The sequence below is a fragment of the Filicampus tigris genome, chromosome 4 (assembly GCF_054856515.1).
Source record: "Filicampus tigris isolate MCC_2025a chromosome 4, RoL_Ftig_1.0, whole genome shotgun sequence".
In the NCBI taxonomy this organism is placed as follows: domain Eukaryota; kingdom Metazoa; phylum Chordata; class Actinopteri; order Syngnathiformes; family Syngnathidae; genus Filicampus; species Filicampus tigris.
In genome coordinates, this window is record NC_141220.1 from 14,242,893 (window position 1) to 14,258,381 (window position 15,489).

A 15,489-nucleotide genomic window follows, 5' to 3' on the forward strand; every position below is an offset into this window, starting at 1 on the left:
CGTGATCGATATTTACGGAAGTGGCGTCTTCCAGCTTCAAATGGTTCCACCTTCAAATGTCACATTTAAAGAGCGAATAAGTTCAATTGTAACCTAAACAAGAGGTTACACACAACCGGGATGTTCTTAATGTTGTATACTGATACCAAATGTTTGGTAGATTAGTAAATAGTCGTTTACCTTTGTTTGTAATTATTAGCAAACAGCTAATTTAGGTTTCATTGCACGCGGAATTTGTCAGTCAAGCATCGATATTCAGGTGGTAGTAGAGAAAGTGTTCCGTGGCCTTGGTAAGTCATACTCGGTGGTGTTAAGCTAACTTTGAAGAAAACATTCGAGCAGTTATCTTGGGAAAGCTAAGCGCTTACGTTAGCTAGTATAGTTGCATCATGGGCGCCGAGCAGAGCGGAGATACGGAGCACAAACACTCTGACTACAGTTCGACAGGTGAGCATGTATTCGCTTCTTTTTTCACACTCCTTATTTGTGTTATTATGATGTTTGTATTGTCATTGTTTTACCCTGCTCACGTGATCTATTTCCCCATTGCTGCAGTCCAAAGCATGCTGTTCACTTGTCATTGAGAGTAGACTTTTCCTCGTTTTGTCACAATCCCTTAATTCGCTTCACATTTTTCTTTACTTTTTTTAACGCTTTACTTTGATCTGATTTTGTTGCTCTTTCACTTACATTTTAGTTAAATGATGGATTTTGCAAATCTAATTTGTTTTAACGAAGAGAAGCTCAATTCCCTTACGCCATTCAAATGCTTGTTTTGAAATGTTGACGTGGTATTTTCAAGACATGAAAACTGTTTAAACTAATAGTATACTGCATTGCTTTAAAGGGAGATCGTAGATGGTGAAGTGCTTCACTCGCTTGCCTTCCATTCAGACCGAATGGGTTCAATTCACAAGGTTTTGTCTTTATTGCGTGCCCTGTGATTGACTGAAGTCAAGGATGTATCTACCTGATGTCTGAAAGACTAACAATTATAAGTATTCCACAACAAATCTTTTCTGACTAGATAATAATTTTCAATGTGTATGTATACAGCTTTATTATTTGTTTGGACAGTTGTGGAGTGATGGTAAAGGCTGAAAATGTATGTAAAGCACTTGAATTGTTTCTGTCTACTACCCAATTAGTTAGGCCTAAGTAGCATGTTGTCGCCAGTTTTTTTTTTTTTTTTACACATTTAATTAAGCTCTAAGCCTTGCAGTGCAATGGGGTTTTATATTTAACATGAATTATCCAATAGAAGACTCATACATATTTGTATAGTTAAATCCTGGTGGTGAATATTTGGGTTATTGTAATGAACGAAAACTAAGGAAGTAACTACAACTAAAATTGAAAAAAACATTTTCCTGACCAAAATGAAAAGCGCTTTAAGAAAATGAAAACTAACTGAAACTACATCTTATGGATTTCTTCTCTACGTGTAACTATAATTACAGCAAAAATTACTTTATTGCACAATAAAGTGACTTTTTTTTATATCATGTACTTGAAAACTCCATATATTAAAAAAAATAAAAAATAAACCCAAACAAAGCATTATCTAATCAATAACTAATAAACTTGATCTAAAACCAGATTTAAAATTAACCAAATTCAAAACAAAACAGACAAATTGAAACAAAAATAATGAAAAATTAAAAACTCATAACCCTGGTCGGCGTCTATCGAAATGCCACTTAAGATGTGAATTCAAACTTAAATTGTGTATTGATGGAAACACTCGTCCTTGCAGTGGTTCCCTCTCCTGTCAAGCAGAAGGCGAAGATGGACGATATTGTAGTCGTGACTCAGGGCACTCAGTCCATGAGGAACATCCATAATGACCCTGATGTCATTAAACTCCAAGAGATCCCCACCTTCCAGCCCCTCTTGAAAGGTGTGTGTATTTTGAAGATTCATGCAGAAGTACAACCCTTGTTGTATGTTCCAATACTTGAGTTTACAAAACATGAAAAGATGATCAGTTTTGCCAGCAACTACCAGAGCTGCTCTATGTGCCACCTCCTTGCTGGAACAGCCGCGCGGATCTTATGCCAGGCTCATTACACTAGTCAACCCATATTTTTTTTGTTCCAACACATTCCTTGCTTGCACACTCGGCAGGAGTGCTGAGCGGCCAGACGTCCCCCAGCAGCGTGTGTCTGGAGAGACTGGATCCCGCGCAGGTGCTTCAGCTATGCACACGCTACCAGGACCACCTGCACCAGTGCGCTGAGGCCGTCTCCTTCGACCAGAACGCATTAGTCAAGCGCATCAAAGAAGTGAGCTGTACTAGCATAGTCAAACTGTGAAATCCTAAAAAGGAAGTTCACATAACAAAAATTTAATGACTGAAATGTCCACAATTGCATAAACTGTTGTCTTTGCTTCATAACATTGCTCAATCAATCATTCAGATCAATCAAACTTCATTTATTACAGCACTTTTCATACATGTAATGCAACTCAAAGTGGTTTACTGTGGACCCCCGCTATTCTCTGGGTTAGGGGCTGGCAATGGGCCCCTACTGCGAATAGCGGTAATCCGCGCATAATTGGCACCTAATGACATGCATTAGCACTGGAAGTGCACATGTATATAGACATGTGGTGAAGACCCTTTGTCACTTCCACTAACATACTTACTTCAGACCAATTAATATTGTCATGACTTGAGCACACTATGGTATCTAAGAGGATTATGGAAAAAGCACCCCCAAAAAATGTTGAGGTTCGTGACTTGAAGTGAAAGTGGAATTAAAATGTGAATTTGTGAACCATGATTAAGAGGGGTTCATTGGAGAATGCAGGTATACAGTTTTTCAGTTGCCATTTGGACAAAACTGTAATCCCTCAATGTCCCCACTAGGTAGAGCAATTGTACTTTCATCCACCTGCATATCAGTGTTGCAACCTTTATTGAGCCAAAGCCCATATATTACATCAGAAAAATCTCATGACACACCACCAAACAAAATGTCATAAAATGTGCCTATACTGACATAAAGATGATCGTTTCTCACATTTACTTGCAAATGTACTCAGTGAAATCTGGGCCTGTTTAGTTGAACTCAAAGATTTATTCTGTTGTATGAATGCCAACGGGGATACACTGGGCAATTACGCCTTCTGCCATCTACCGAAATAGCACTTAATCCTCTGTTTCTTACTTTATGTCACTGGCAAAAAATAGATCATCAAAGATAGATTGTGAATAACTAACACTTTTCTGCCCAATTTAGTGAAGTTGGTTAATTTTCCGTGACGCACGTGACGTGATGACCTCTCATGATGATAATAATAATAATAAAGTGATGATAATGATAATAATAACAATGCATTTAATTTATAATGCACTTTACATTTGGGCAACAAATCTCAATAGTGCACAGTACACAACAATAAAAGTAATTCAATCAAACCTCAGATAATAGGGCGTTTAATCAATTAAAACAAAAAAAAATAATAGATAAATTCAGTGAGGAAAAGCTTTTTTAAAAAGGTAGGTCTTGAGTCCTTCCTAAAAAACATCCACTGTCTGTGGGGCCCTAAAGTAGTCAGGGAGGGCATTCCTCAGACGGGTAGCAGCAGCCTCAAAAGCCCTGTTGCCCGTGGTCTTGAGCCGAGTCCTGGGCGGGCACAGACGGTGCAATTGGCCTGACCGGGTTCTAGCTGAGATATTTGAGTGGAGGAGCTCAGTGAGGTAGGTGGGTGGGGGCTTCACCGTGCAGACATTGACGAGCGTAAGGGAGGATTTTGTATTGGATATGGAGATGTGCAGAGTGCGCAGGATGGGGGTGATGTGCTCAAATATACGCACTCTCATCAGGTTTTTGACATATTGTAGGCTTTGAAGACACTTGCCAGGAATCCCGATGAGAAGTGTGGTACAGTAGTCCAACCTGGAGGAGACAAAAGCATGGACAAGCCTCTCAGCAGCAGGCTGAGAGAAAGAGATGGCCGGCGTTTGGTGATATTGAAGTGGTGATGGAAGTTTTGCAAATATTATTGATGTGATTGTCAAAGCTAAGATTGGGGTCAAACCTGACTCCCACATTAGTCACGGAAGGAGAGCGGGAGAAATAATGGTCGAGACGGAAGAAATGAGGGAAGAGCGACGCTGGTGAGCGGTGAATAGCTTCTGTTTTGCAACTGTTAAACTGTATGTGGTTGTTATTCATCCAAGTCTTTATCTCCTCCAGGCAGGAGTCCAGTTAAGTGACAGAGGAGGGGGGAGTGGAAGTGGCTTTGAGGTAAAGTTGTGTGTCGTCAGCATAGCAATGGAATTGCATTCCATTCCTGCTGACGGCACGACTGAGGGAAATCATGTTGAAAGGCGTTGGACTGAGCACAGAGCCCTGGGGGACCCCACAGATATGCAAGATTTAGCGTCCCCCAGGGCTATGAACTCGGTCCATCCAGTAAGCTATGACTGAAACCACTGCAGGGCAGTGCCAGAGATACCAATGTCATTGGAGGCGATGTAAGACAATGTGGTGATCAACTGTATCAAATGCAGCAGAGAGGTCAAGCAGGGTGAGGAGGGAAGTAAAACCGGAGTCAGAGGTCATCAGGAGGTCATTGGTGACTCTGATGAGCGCCGTCTCTGCGCTGGCACACTAATATGCCGCAGCGCTGATTAGGAATCACCACAGCCACCCATCGTATCGCTGCATTTGTAGAGTGTGGTGCCGTTTTTATTTACATACAAAGCTCAACATGTTCTAAATAGGCCAGTTTTGTGGTTGTACTCCAGATGGACCTCTCGGTGGAGACCCTGTTCAGCATCATGCAGGAGCGCCAGAAGCGCTACGCCAAATACGCAGAGCAGATCCAGAAGGTCAACGAGATGTCCATGATCCTGCGCCGCATCCAGATGGGCATCGACCAGACTGTTCCGCTGATGGAGCGCCTCAACAACATGCTGCCAGAGAGCGAGCGGCTGGAGCCCTTCAGCATGAGGCCCGACTCAGACTCGGGCGCCAAGTAAGCCACTCGCTAAGGAGCCTTGAAATCTGAGGTGAGGACCGCTTCTGTCTGTTCCTTTTTGATTTATGTATGGAGCTTCTACTTGGGAGAATTAGAGTCTCCTGAAACTTCATCTTGGAAGTACAAGAGGTGAATGTGAATGAGCTCTGGCTGCCTCACAATCCTGAGGAATTGGAACTCGGGGGGGAGAATGTAAAAGCTGTACAAACATGGAGATCTCGAGTAAATGACACACCCAGTGTGGACCTGATAGATTTTCTCTCCATGGGCTGCCTACTTTTCCATTTTGTGACTTTGACTCAAGAATAACGGAAGGAGCTCGGACGAAAGCCACTTTAATTTATTTGCTGTTCATCAATGTTTTCATATGACTACTGCACACCTGCTAATAATTTTTAAGAAGCCCCTTTCACACAAAGATCCCCTGCTACGTTTAATACTAAGATTTTGTCATCCTGTGCTTAAGCCATAAAACATGCGTGCCTGATATTTAGCCGCACCACCATCACATTACAAATGACAAAGGAATGGAATGAATATATGTGGAAAAGTTTCATTAAAAAAAATAAAACTGCCCAAAAAAGTGTCAGTAAGTACTGTTTGATTCACTGTTTTGTTTACGTCGGTCATGCTGTCACTGTCACGTTTTCTAGCACTCTTGACGTTTGTCTAGCGATTCCCAATTTAACATTAGTGCACCATGAGAGATCATCATGTTTGCCCAGGGAAATTCTCCAATTTCAATGAATTAGTCTGTCAATTATTATGATTTATTTACAAATAACAATGATGCATAAACTGTTGAATTGTTTACATTTCACATAATTATGTACAACTATGTTGTTATAAAATGTTATTGTGAAAGCTCACTTTTTTTTTGAAGGCTGTAATGGAGTAATAATGGGAGAAAATAATTTGACATATGAAGAATTACATGTACAGTAGTCACGGTGTGAATTTTAACTTGTTTCTTAAGGCATCATCGTATACTTTTTGTAACACTTTTTTTTGGGTGACGTGCTGTTAGATTTTTCCAATGTGGAATATGTGTCTTGGCATAATAAAATTACATTCGGGTACCGGAGCTAACATAGTGCAGCATGTTGATTGGTGGACAGAGAATGTTCACTTTTAGAAGAAAAAAAAAAGCATTTAAAAAAACACATTTTCAAGAAATGGGTATTTGACTGTCAGTTTCCTCTCCCCTTTGTTAAGTCCATTGACACCTTAGGTTGGGTTATGATGTCACACTGTTTAAAAACCCGAATTGTCATCTTATACAAAATGAACAAGCGGCTTATTTTTGCCGTGTTTTTAAAAGCTCTGCGAGGCGTTGCAGCAATGTGGTTTGCTCTTATCTGTTTCAAAGCTGGTGTGAATGAGGATTTAAAGGATTTAGCTGGGCTCTGATGGTGAGCGACGGATGGTGTTTTGAAGCTGGTGTGCTTCTAGTTGAGAAGGGTTTCAGTCAGTCTAAGCTGTAAGTTTCCCTGTGTCATTTAAAATGTCAGTTTTTAAAAGCCTCAAAGGGAGGAGGGCATGTTTGAAGGTTGTGCAAAAAAAAGAAAAAAGGTGCAGTCGCATATTGAATATTAACAGAAGGATGTGACTCACTTTGCCGGCAGAGCAATTCTATGTGAAATTAAAGAAATCCAATTTGCCATTTTTAAACATTCTCATTTGAATGGGATCAAAATGGTGACCGCCACCATTACAGGAAATACTTTTCGACTTTAACACAGTGTTTTTCAAACGTGGTGCCGCGGCACACTGGTGTGTCACAAGATTTTGTCAGGTGTGCCATGGGAAATTATCTAATTTGTGTGGTCTAGCGCCTGGCAGCGTAACCATTTCTTTATTACATTGTAGTACTCTTCCATACCAGCAGGTGGCAGCAGCAGCAGGTATCTGTCTTTGTTTAGAGACAAGCGAATTAGTGAAGCACGTTTATCCCAACAGGCCCATGTTTCACACTATCAATATGACACATTATAAAATACGTTTTTCTTTGTGTTTGATTCCTATTCAAAACGTTATAATATAACGTAATTCTTCAATGTTAAAAAATGCTTATTCAAACAATTTAACACTTGTATTGTTAAAATAAGGTTTTTCTTTTTCACAATTTCAGCTGGTGGTGTGCCGTGGGATTTTTTTCAATGAAATAAATGTGCCTTGACTCAAAAAAGTTTGAAAAACACTGCTTTAACATCCCCCTCACACAGCAACAACTATCTTGTTTAATGCACAGTAGTTAACATTCTGCGCTTTTGGAAAACAGCAACACATAGCCAGCCACGCAAGTAACATCTCATGAGTTATAGTATGGAGACTTGCAGTATGTTGTAAACAAGTTAAAGGTCATCTTGTGTTTTGACACCTGCGCAGTGTCTTTTACGACGATTAGCCTTCCAGTCGACTGACGTGTGGTCATTCTGCAATTGTTGTATTTAGAGTTGCAACAATTAAGCGATTAACTATTTTTTATGATCGATTACCAGTAATCGTTTAGATACCCTGTTGATCTTAAAATTAGCCAAATCCTTGAAATTTCCGCCTTAACACTTTTCGGTTTTCATCTTTGTGTGTAATTAAATTAAGACATTTGGAATGGACATTCATTTTTGTTTAGAAAACAATGATCAATATTTTTTATGACGGTTTTTACACATCAAGCCAGTAACTGAATCACAATTTATGTTGGTGCATTTTATGCGCTGTCAATTTGAAATGAAGTCCTGTTTTTTAATGAAGGAATGGAAATTTTAAAATGTGTTTTAATATACAGTGGTCCCTTGTTTATCGTGGGGGTTCCGTTCCAAAAAAAACCTGCAATAGGTGAAATCCGTGAAGTAGGAAACTTTTTTTTTTCAATTATTATGCTGTTTTACAGGCTAAAAATTTGCATCGATAGGTGCATTGTTGTAACCCTTAAAGCAACAGATATTTGAACACAACTGGTTGAATAACACAATTACACAGATAACATCGTATAGTCACAGGCATATACAGTATTACACAGTTCAACAAATATTTATGCCCTGCGACTGGCTGGCGACCAGTTCAGGGTGTAGTCTGCCTTCGCCCATTGACGGCTGGGATAGGCTCCAGCAACTCCCCGCGACCCTGTATAGGATAAGCGGTTTGGAAGATGACATGACATGACAAATATTTACAAAATTTTTTAAATCAGAGATGCATGTAAACTTTGCGAGATTCATTTTTTGCACTGATTCCAAATATGTGGTTTTTGTCAAGCACATCAGGTTTACGTAATACAGTAATCTAATATGTAACATTTAATAATGTCAATGTCATATTTATTAATTAATGGTTTGGTTCAGCAACAATTTTTTTTCTGAAATCTCACAGCTATAAATTACAACGCGTGGTAAAATCCGTATTGTACAAACTTAGATAGGTCAAACTTAAAAAAAAAAAACTGAAAATATCTCAAAAACCTGATGTGCTAGAAAAAAGTTAAATATTTTTGAAATCAGTGTTAAAAATCCGTCAAGGGACACATTAAGCCATCTCTGATTAAAATTTGCTGTTGGCCAGTGTTATTTATCCTCTGCGACAAATTTACAATATTATTGCACCTTACTGAATCACGGAAAGTAGTGGTAACTCTTCGTTTGTGTTTGTCAAATGTTACTATACTTCCCCGAGCAACCAAGGTGTGCACACCACAAATTGATTAATTCGTTATACTCTATTTATTTGCTTTTACTCTGTTTTTACACAGTAAAATATTATAAAGTGCTATAATTGCTATTTTCCTATCTAGACATTCAAGGTACCACTGTAGTCCTTTTGATTTGGATCTGCACTTTCACCTGACATAAATTGTCAATGACATTGTTTTATAAAACAATGTCATTCATTAGTCATTAGTTCATTTCACTTCATTAGTCCCACAATGTTGAAATTGGCCTAGTATTATTTATGTTCAATTTTACTGTTTGTACACCTAGGGGCTTCCATGGTTACATGTTAAGCTTTAAGTAGCAAGCAAACATTCGATCGGCGTCATTCACATGCAAATGAGCACTCTTACAAGCACGCCCTCCTCTTAACATGCTGCAATTTTATGCCACCACTTGAGTCTGCTGACAATAATAAGTGGTCCCTCTCGTTTATTAGCAGGCAAGAGGCTGTTGAGATGCTTTGTCACGCACTCCTGTAGAATTGGATGAGAATTCAAGCAAATGGCCATTTGGAGTATCCAAAACAGATCGACAATTAAGACAACAATGCGGCTCTTTTCGTGAGCTTTCTCTTACTCTCTTAGTACAATGGGATACTGGTAGTTGAAAGTTGGCATTGGGAAAAGTGTGGGTGTTGAGGGATTTTATCGGGAAAAGTGCGGGTGCTGATACCTACTATTAGACAAGATAAGTGAAGGTTTGTCATGACTAGATGGTTTGACCTCGCGCCGTCCTCCCGCCAGGCCTCGCCTGGTTAGCATGCAGCGAGCGGCGGCTACTCAGCGCGTCCGCATGCAAACTTCCAAATTAACGGCTATGAAATATTAACCGCTCACCTTGGCGGAATAAAAAAACTTACGTGTCACCTCTCTCAAGTTGCTTGTGAAGGCCGCCACGGCTGATTAGGTGTAGCTGTTTTGGTTTAAATGGTTTAAACCTCAATCACAATAAACAGGCAGAATCCAAATCTGATCAGACGTCATGTATACATTTAAATCAGAATAGCCAGGATGCATCCTGTCTGTGCCAGCGTTTAGAATTTTTTTTTTTTGTTTGTTTGTTTTTTTTGTCAACCTGTTGCTTTAACAAACGTGTGAAACATGCACAACTACTGTGTTAAAGAGATGACTGATCTCGATGTATCACGCAATGTTTACATCGATCTGCACATGTCACATGGTGGTAAAACGTCTGTTCTGATTAACCCATTAAGGTCGGGAGCGCATAACCGCGTTTCTACCACTAGAGCCGGGAGTGCTCTCACGTCTTTCTACCCTAAAAGCCGGGATAGCGTATACCTCATTTTCTTTTTTAAATCCAATTATTGGTCTTTTAGCTAATGAAAAGCATCAGAATATACATGTAGCAGTGTCGTGAGCCCGCAGAGGATATTTTGGAATTCTTTCGAGTCATAATGGCGGACGCCATCGATCACGGGAGCTCTGAAATAGTGGTGGGCATCACTGTTCTTTTAAGTGAACTGAATCATTAGAATCAATTCATCAAAAAGAACCGTTTAAAAGATTCGACACACGAACACGCCACCTCTCGCCCGGGCACGGACAGACAGAGCGAGTTAAAAAAAAAAAAAAAAAACAGTATTGTGCTCACCCCGATGTTGCAGTAATTGTAATTTGTGCGTTATTATTATTATTATTATTATTATTATATCTAAAACGTTGCAGCTATAATGTATGAACGAGAATGGTAGTACAGTACATTCACTCACAGAATCATTGGTGTAACATAATAAAGGATGGGAATTATCATTCTATTTTTTTTATTTTTTATTAAATCATGTACTTATTATTTACTTGTTTACTTGTATATGCTCCCTCAAATAATACAGAACTTAAACATTAATTATCACAGCTATGCAGATGATACACAACTTTGTGTCCGTGTCACCAGACGACTGTAGCCCAACGGACTGTGTCAGTGTCTGGAGCAAATAAAGGCCTGGATGAGAGAGAATTTTCTACAATTAAACAAAGACGAAACTGAAATTATTCTGTTTGGCAGTAAATGGAAGTGGGTCAGCATTAGCAAACATCTTGAGACTCGGGCTCTTAAAATCACCAACCAAGTCCGTAGCCTTGCCGCGATAATAGAATCAGATCTGACTATCAAAGCTGTCACCAAATCAGCTTTTTACCCATTGAAAAACATCAACAGAATTAAAGTTTTTTTTTTCTCACAGGAAGCCCAGGATAAACTCATCCATGCGTTCATCTCTAGTTGACTGGATTACTGTAATGGCCTTTGAACAGAACTTTCCAAAAAGAGCATTAAACAACTGCAGCTCATCCAGAATGTTGCTGCTAGAGTTTTAACTAGGGCTAAGAGATCTGAACACATTACACCAGTTTTAAAGTCTCTACACTGGCTTCCTGTCACTTACAGAATAGTTTTTAAAACTCTACTGGTTGTTTACAAATCCCATAGCAGTTTAGGCCCAGAATACATCTATGATATGTTCAAAGACTATAAACACAGCAGGGCCCTCAGATCCAAGGACTCAGGTCAGCTAGTCCAGACCAAAGTCCAGACTAAACAGGTTGAGGCAGCATTTAGTTGTTATGCTGCAAAAAAGTGGAACAAACTGCCAGTGGAAATTAAAACGTTCACCAAATGTAGACACTTTTAAATCCAGGTTAAAAACATTTCTGTTCTCATGCGCGTATGCATGACATCTGCACGGTATTTTTTTATTTTATTTTTTACTTATCTTGCTTTTATTCATCTTAATCTAATTATTCTTTGTGATTGAGATTTTTGTAATTCAATGTTTTGTTTCTCTTTCTGTAATACCTTTGATGTTTTATGTTAAAGCACTTTGAATTGTTTTGTGCATGAAATGTGCTATACAAATAAACTTGCCTTGCCTAAAAATAGTGCTTCTCTTGCACTGACACTTTATTTTTACATCTTCAATTGAAACAGTAAAGATGAATAAACTGGGGCCTGCCACATGTCTAGGGTCTCAAATTCTTCCGGAATGATGTTTCTATCTGCTACACGGGCTGAGATATTATTTTGTAGGTGTTGAATTTCTGGGAAAGCTTCAGGTTTTAGATTTCTAAGACAACCTTAGGTTTTGGGGAGCTATTGAGCCAGCTTTAGGCCTTATTAGGTGTAAGGTTCATCAGATAGACATTTATGAAAACCACACAAAATAAGGAGATGAAGACACTCTCTTTGAATTTTAAAGCTTGCAAGGAGAAGAACTGTACAATACAATCCTTACAGGCGTTCTAAAAAAGTCGCCCCGTCTCCCTTCTTTTTATTCTCACATCCCTACATACATGGGCGTTCCAACTCTAAAGGATGGGGTGAGCAAAAGGGCAGTTGAAACGTCTTGTACTTGTCTATGTGTCTGCATGTCGGTGGAAAATTACTCAATACATGTGTGGTAAGACATGAGTAGAGAAATCAACAATGTGGCAGGAAATTTCAGCAATCACCTTCATATTAGCAAATGTTAGCTTGACTTCTCCTGACCTCCTTGCGATTAGTTTAGGAAAGCATCATGAGCAGCAAACGACAATGATTATTATATGAATAATTACTCCAACAATAGGTTAAATGCAGTGGCACGTATAAAGGCCAGATTGGAAGAGTTCACGTCACATGTAAACAGTTGACCAGAGAAGTTAAATGGGAATGATTTCGCTCTGACTAGAAAAAAACGGCCAGAGTTCAAATGGGCTCAGGGTTGTTGTTTTTTTTCGTTCAGATTTTCACTATTTGTGGGCCGGCCTATCTCCTGTAAATCATTTCAAACTCGTCTTACAATACACTTAAAAATAAATGTCTTACATAGATTTTACTTTGAAAAATGTGCTCCAACATGTGGCGAAGACTCTTGGCAACGTGCATTAACATCCCAGGCCCTGTCCTCTGTAGACAGGGTTTTGCAAACAAATGGGTGTATTTGTGAATAATGTCGTACCCATTTTTTTTTTTCCTGAGGGAAGCAGTTATCCAATCATATGCAGTTGCTGGGAACTTTTTACTGTTCAGTTTCTGACGTTTAAAGCCACTTTGACTCTTAGTTCACCTCCGTGTTTATTGTGTTTAAATGCCGCAGCTTGGGCGTTTAATGATTGATGAGTAAAGTTGTTATTCGCCTCACGGGATGCACTTTACAGACGTTGAATGTTTACTCTGCGCTTTATGTAACCGCCTAAAATATTCACGTCCACAGAAGTTGCCTTTTCATTCAAACAAGACAAACACTTTAACAAACAATAACGGTAAACAACTAGCATCCTTTAAAAGTGATCTTATACATTTTAACAACAATTAAGCTTTTCAGACTGGCGTGTGGTCACTCCACAAGGTTGCATCCGTCCATGTCTGTGTCTGCAACTTTTTAGTTACGCTCTGTCTTCCACGAGTCTTGACCGTATTTTGTTTTAAAGGTAACATTACATAATCCTCACCTTTGGAATAGCCTGCCAGAGGATGTCAGGTCTGCAGAGACTGTTGATATTTTTAAGAGGAAGCTCAAGACACACCTTTTTAGTTTGGCTTTCAACAACTTTTAAATAATTTATCTTTTCTTTTGATTGAAGATAATTCTATGTTTTGCTTTGAATGTTTTAAAGCACTTTGAGTTGCATTTTTATGTATGAAAAGTGCTATATAAATAAAATGTGATTGATTGATTGATTGATAAAATTGACTTTAATTGCTTGTTTACAAATAGTTGGTCTCTGGAGTGCTTAACCACTCATTAAGCGTATTAAGCGTGATGTTAAACCACTAAGTACAGTCAATCTTTTGTTAGGTGCCTATACTCGAAAATGTGTCTTTGAGCGTGCCCATCTGAATTTTGGGGCTAGTTTAGTCACAGAAGCAATGGCGTGGTCCATTGACAAAGAGATGGTACCCATTTGCACGTTGAGAGAACAGGAAGGCATGCTGTGTTTCTGTTCTATTTTGTTATAAATTTGCTGATGTCCAATTGTTGTACATTTGCAATTTGCATTTAATTATTATTAAGGCATTAACATACATTTTGACAAAAAGAGCGTTGTTCCAAGAGAAAGCACTTGTTATATTATTATCGCTAAAAAAAACGATTTATTTTCGTGGAAGTCGATGCTGGGGAAAATAAAACATGCTGGAAAAACATTCAAGCTTGTTTGGTATCAGGCGAAATAAAGCATCTCCCTGAAGGGACAATTTATAAAAATAAATAAAATGAATATGCCATCCATCCATCCATTATCGATACCGCTTATCCTCACAAGGGGCGTGCTGGAGCCTATCCCAGCTGTCTTCGGGCAGTAGGCGGAGGACACCCTGAATTGGTTGCTTTTTTTCCATTTAAAAAAAAAAAAAAGGAGGGAAAATCATTTGAAATTGATTATTACATTTTGGTAGGGAACAAATCTGAGGTTTTAGCCATATCACACAGCCCTAACGTACAGTAAAAAAAAGTATTTGGTCGTAAAGTAACGGGTCAAATTGTACTCGCACATTTCTTCTGGCATTTGTGCATGCTGTTGTCAACGCCCGAGGAAGCTCACAGACAATCTGTTTACATCGCTCCTTTCACACTCTGCACCGCTGACGCTCGTTCGTCTTGTTCACCGCGACGCAAGCCGTCACGATCCCAACACCAAGCAGCTTGTGTTTGGCTATGCATGGACCTGTTGTTGTCTTAATCAGCGCTACGTGCTTGCTGCTGTCTATCACCTGTCACGCTTATACAAAGAGACACGTCTCCACCGGGAAAGTGCGTTGTTTTTATGAAGCAATTTTCTGCTGATTCAGGATAGCGACGACAAGGACCAAGGGGGACGGTATTGCTCTGCAGGCACCTTACTCTTCTCTCTCCATTACATGTCTTCATAGTGTCGTTTTACTTCACTTTAGTTGTATAATTATACAATGTGTCTTAAAACATACCTAGTGCAGCTAATAAACAGAAAACAAGCAGAACTTTACATTATTACCGAGATGAAGATAAAATGTTTTTTTTAAACGAGAACAACCTGGGAACAACGTCCCGAATTCAACAGGTTGTGATGCATTTTGTAGTTTCTCCTGTATTAATAAAGCCGCAACTAGCCATGAACGGTCCCTCACACATCCTTTTTCATACCCGCCCTCGAAATTATAAACATTTGATGTCATGCTTTTGTCATTAGAAGGCACAGGTAAAACGCTTCACAATTTAGCATGGCCTATATGTCTTGGATACCTACTTCCAATTTAGGCCCAATTCTCGATGGGTTTGCAATGGAATTTATTCAGAACGACCGTTTCAAAACAATATGGCCAATTTCCTGTTCAATTCCGAGGACGGGTCCTTTTTTGTGCGTTCTGTTACGTTTCCACCCAATTTCATTTTGATCATTGAAACTAGCATCTAGGGCTTGTTTTTTCTTACTTTGAAGGGGATGCAACTGAGTGCGAAATGGCTGCTTCAAACCAAAATGGCCGACTTGCTGTTCAATGCAGAATGGGTCCTCGAGACTTTTTTGTTATGAAAGACATGCAACCAATTTTGTGTCAATCAGTGAAACTTGTAAGGGGCTCATTTTTTCCCCCCAACACTCCCAAAGGGGGGCTGACTGAGTGCGTAAACCAAAATGGCTGACTTTCTTTTCAATTTCTGGCATGGGTCCTTGAGACTTTTTCATGCCTCGTGTTATGAGCCAGCCAATTTAGTGGTGATCAATGACCCCGCTATTAGTGGCTAATTATTTACTGATCCCAGGGGCTCTGAGTATGTATTATATGAGTTGTGGACCCCTAAATTACATACAATTTC

The 15,489-nt window shown here is 39.3% G+C and overlaps 1 protein-coding gene and 1 pseudogene across 1 annotated transcript; one reads left to right on the plus strand and one right to left on the minus strand.

Annotated features, from left to right (window-relative positions):
* The first annotated feature begins 25 nt into the window (after window positions 1-25).
* borcs5 (BLOC-1 related complex subunit 5) lies at window positions 26-11,606 on the plus strand. Its single transcript, XM_086027128.1, has 4 exons — window positions 26-447; window positions 1,757-1,900; window positions 2,128-2,285; window positions 4,760-11,606. The coding sequence occupies exons 1-4, from the start codon at window positions 390-392 to the stop codon at window positions 4,991-4,993; spliced, it is 594 nt and encodes a 197-aa protein (XP_085883254.1). The 5' UTR covers window positions 26-389; the 3' UTR covers window positions 4,994-11,606.
* LOC147148577 (uncharacterized) lies at window positions 3,514-4,184 on the minus strand (annotated as a pseudogene).
* Window positions 11,607-15,489: the final 3,883 nt, after the last annotated feature.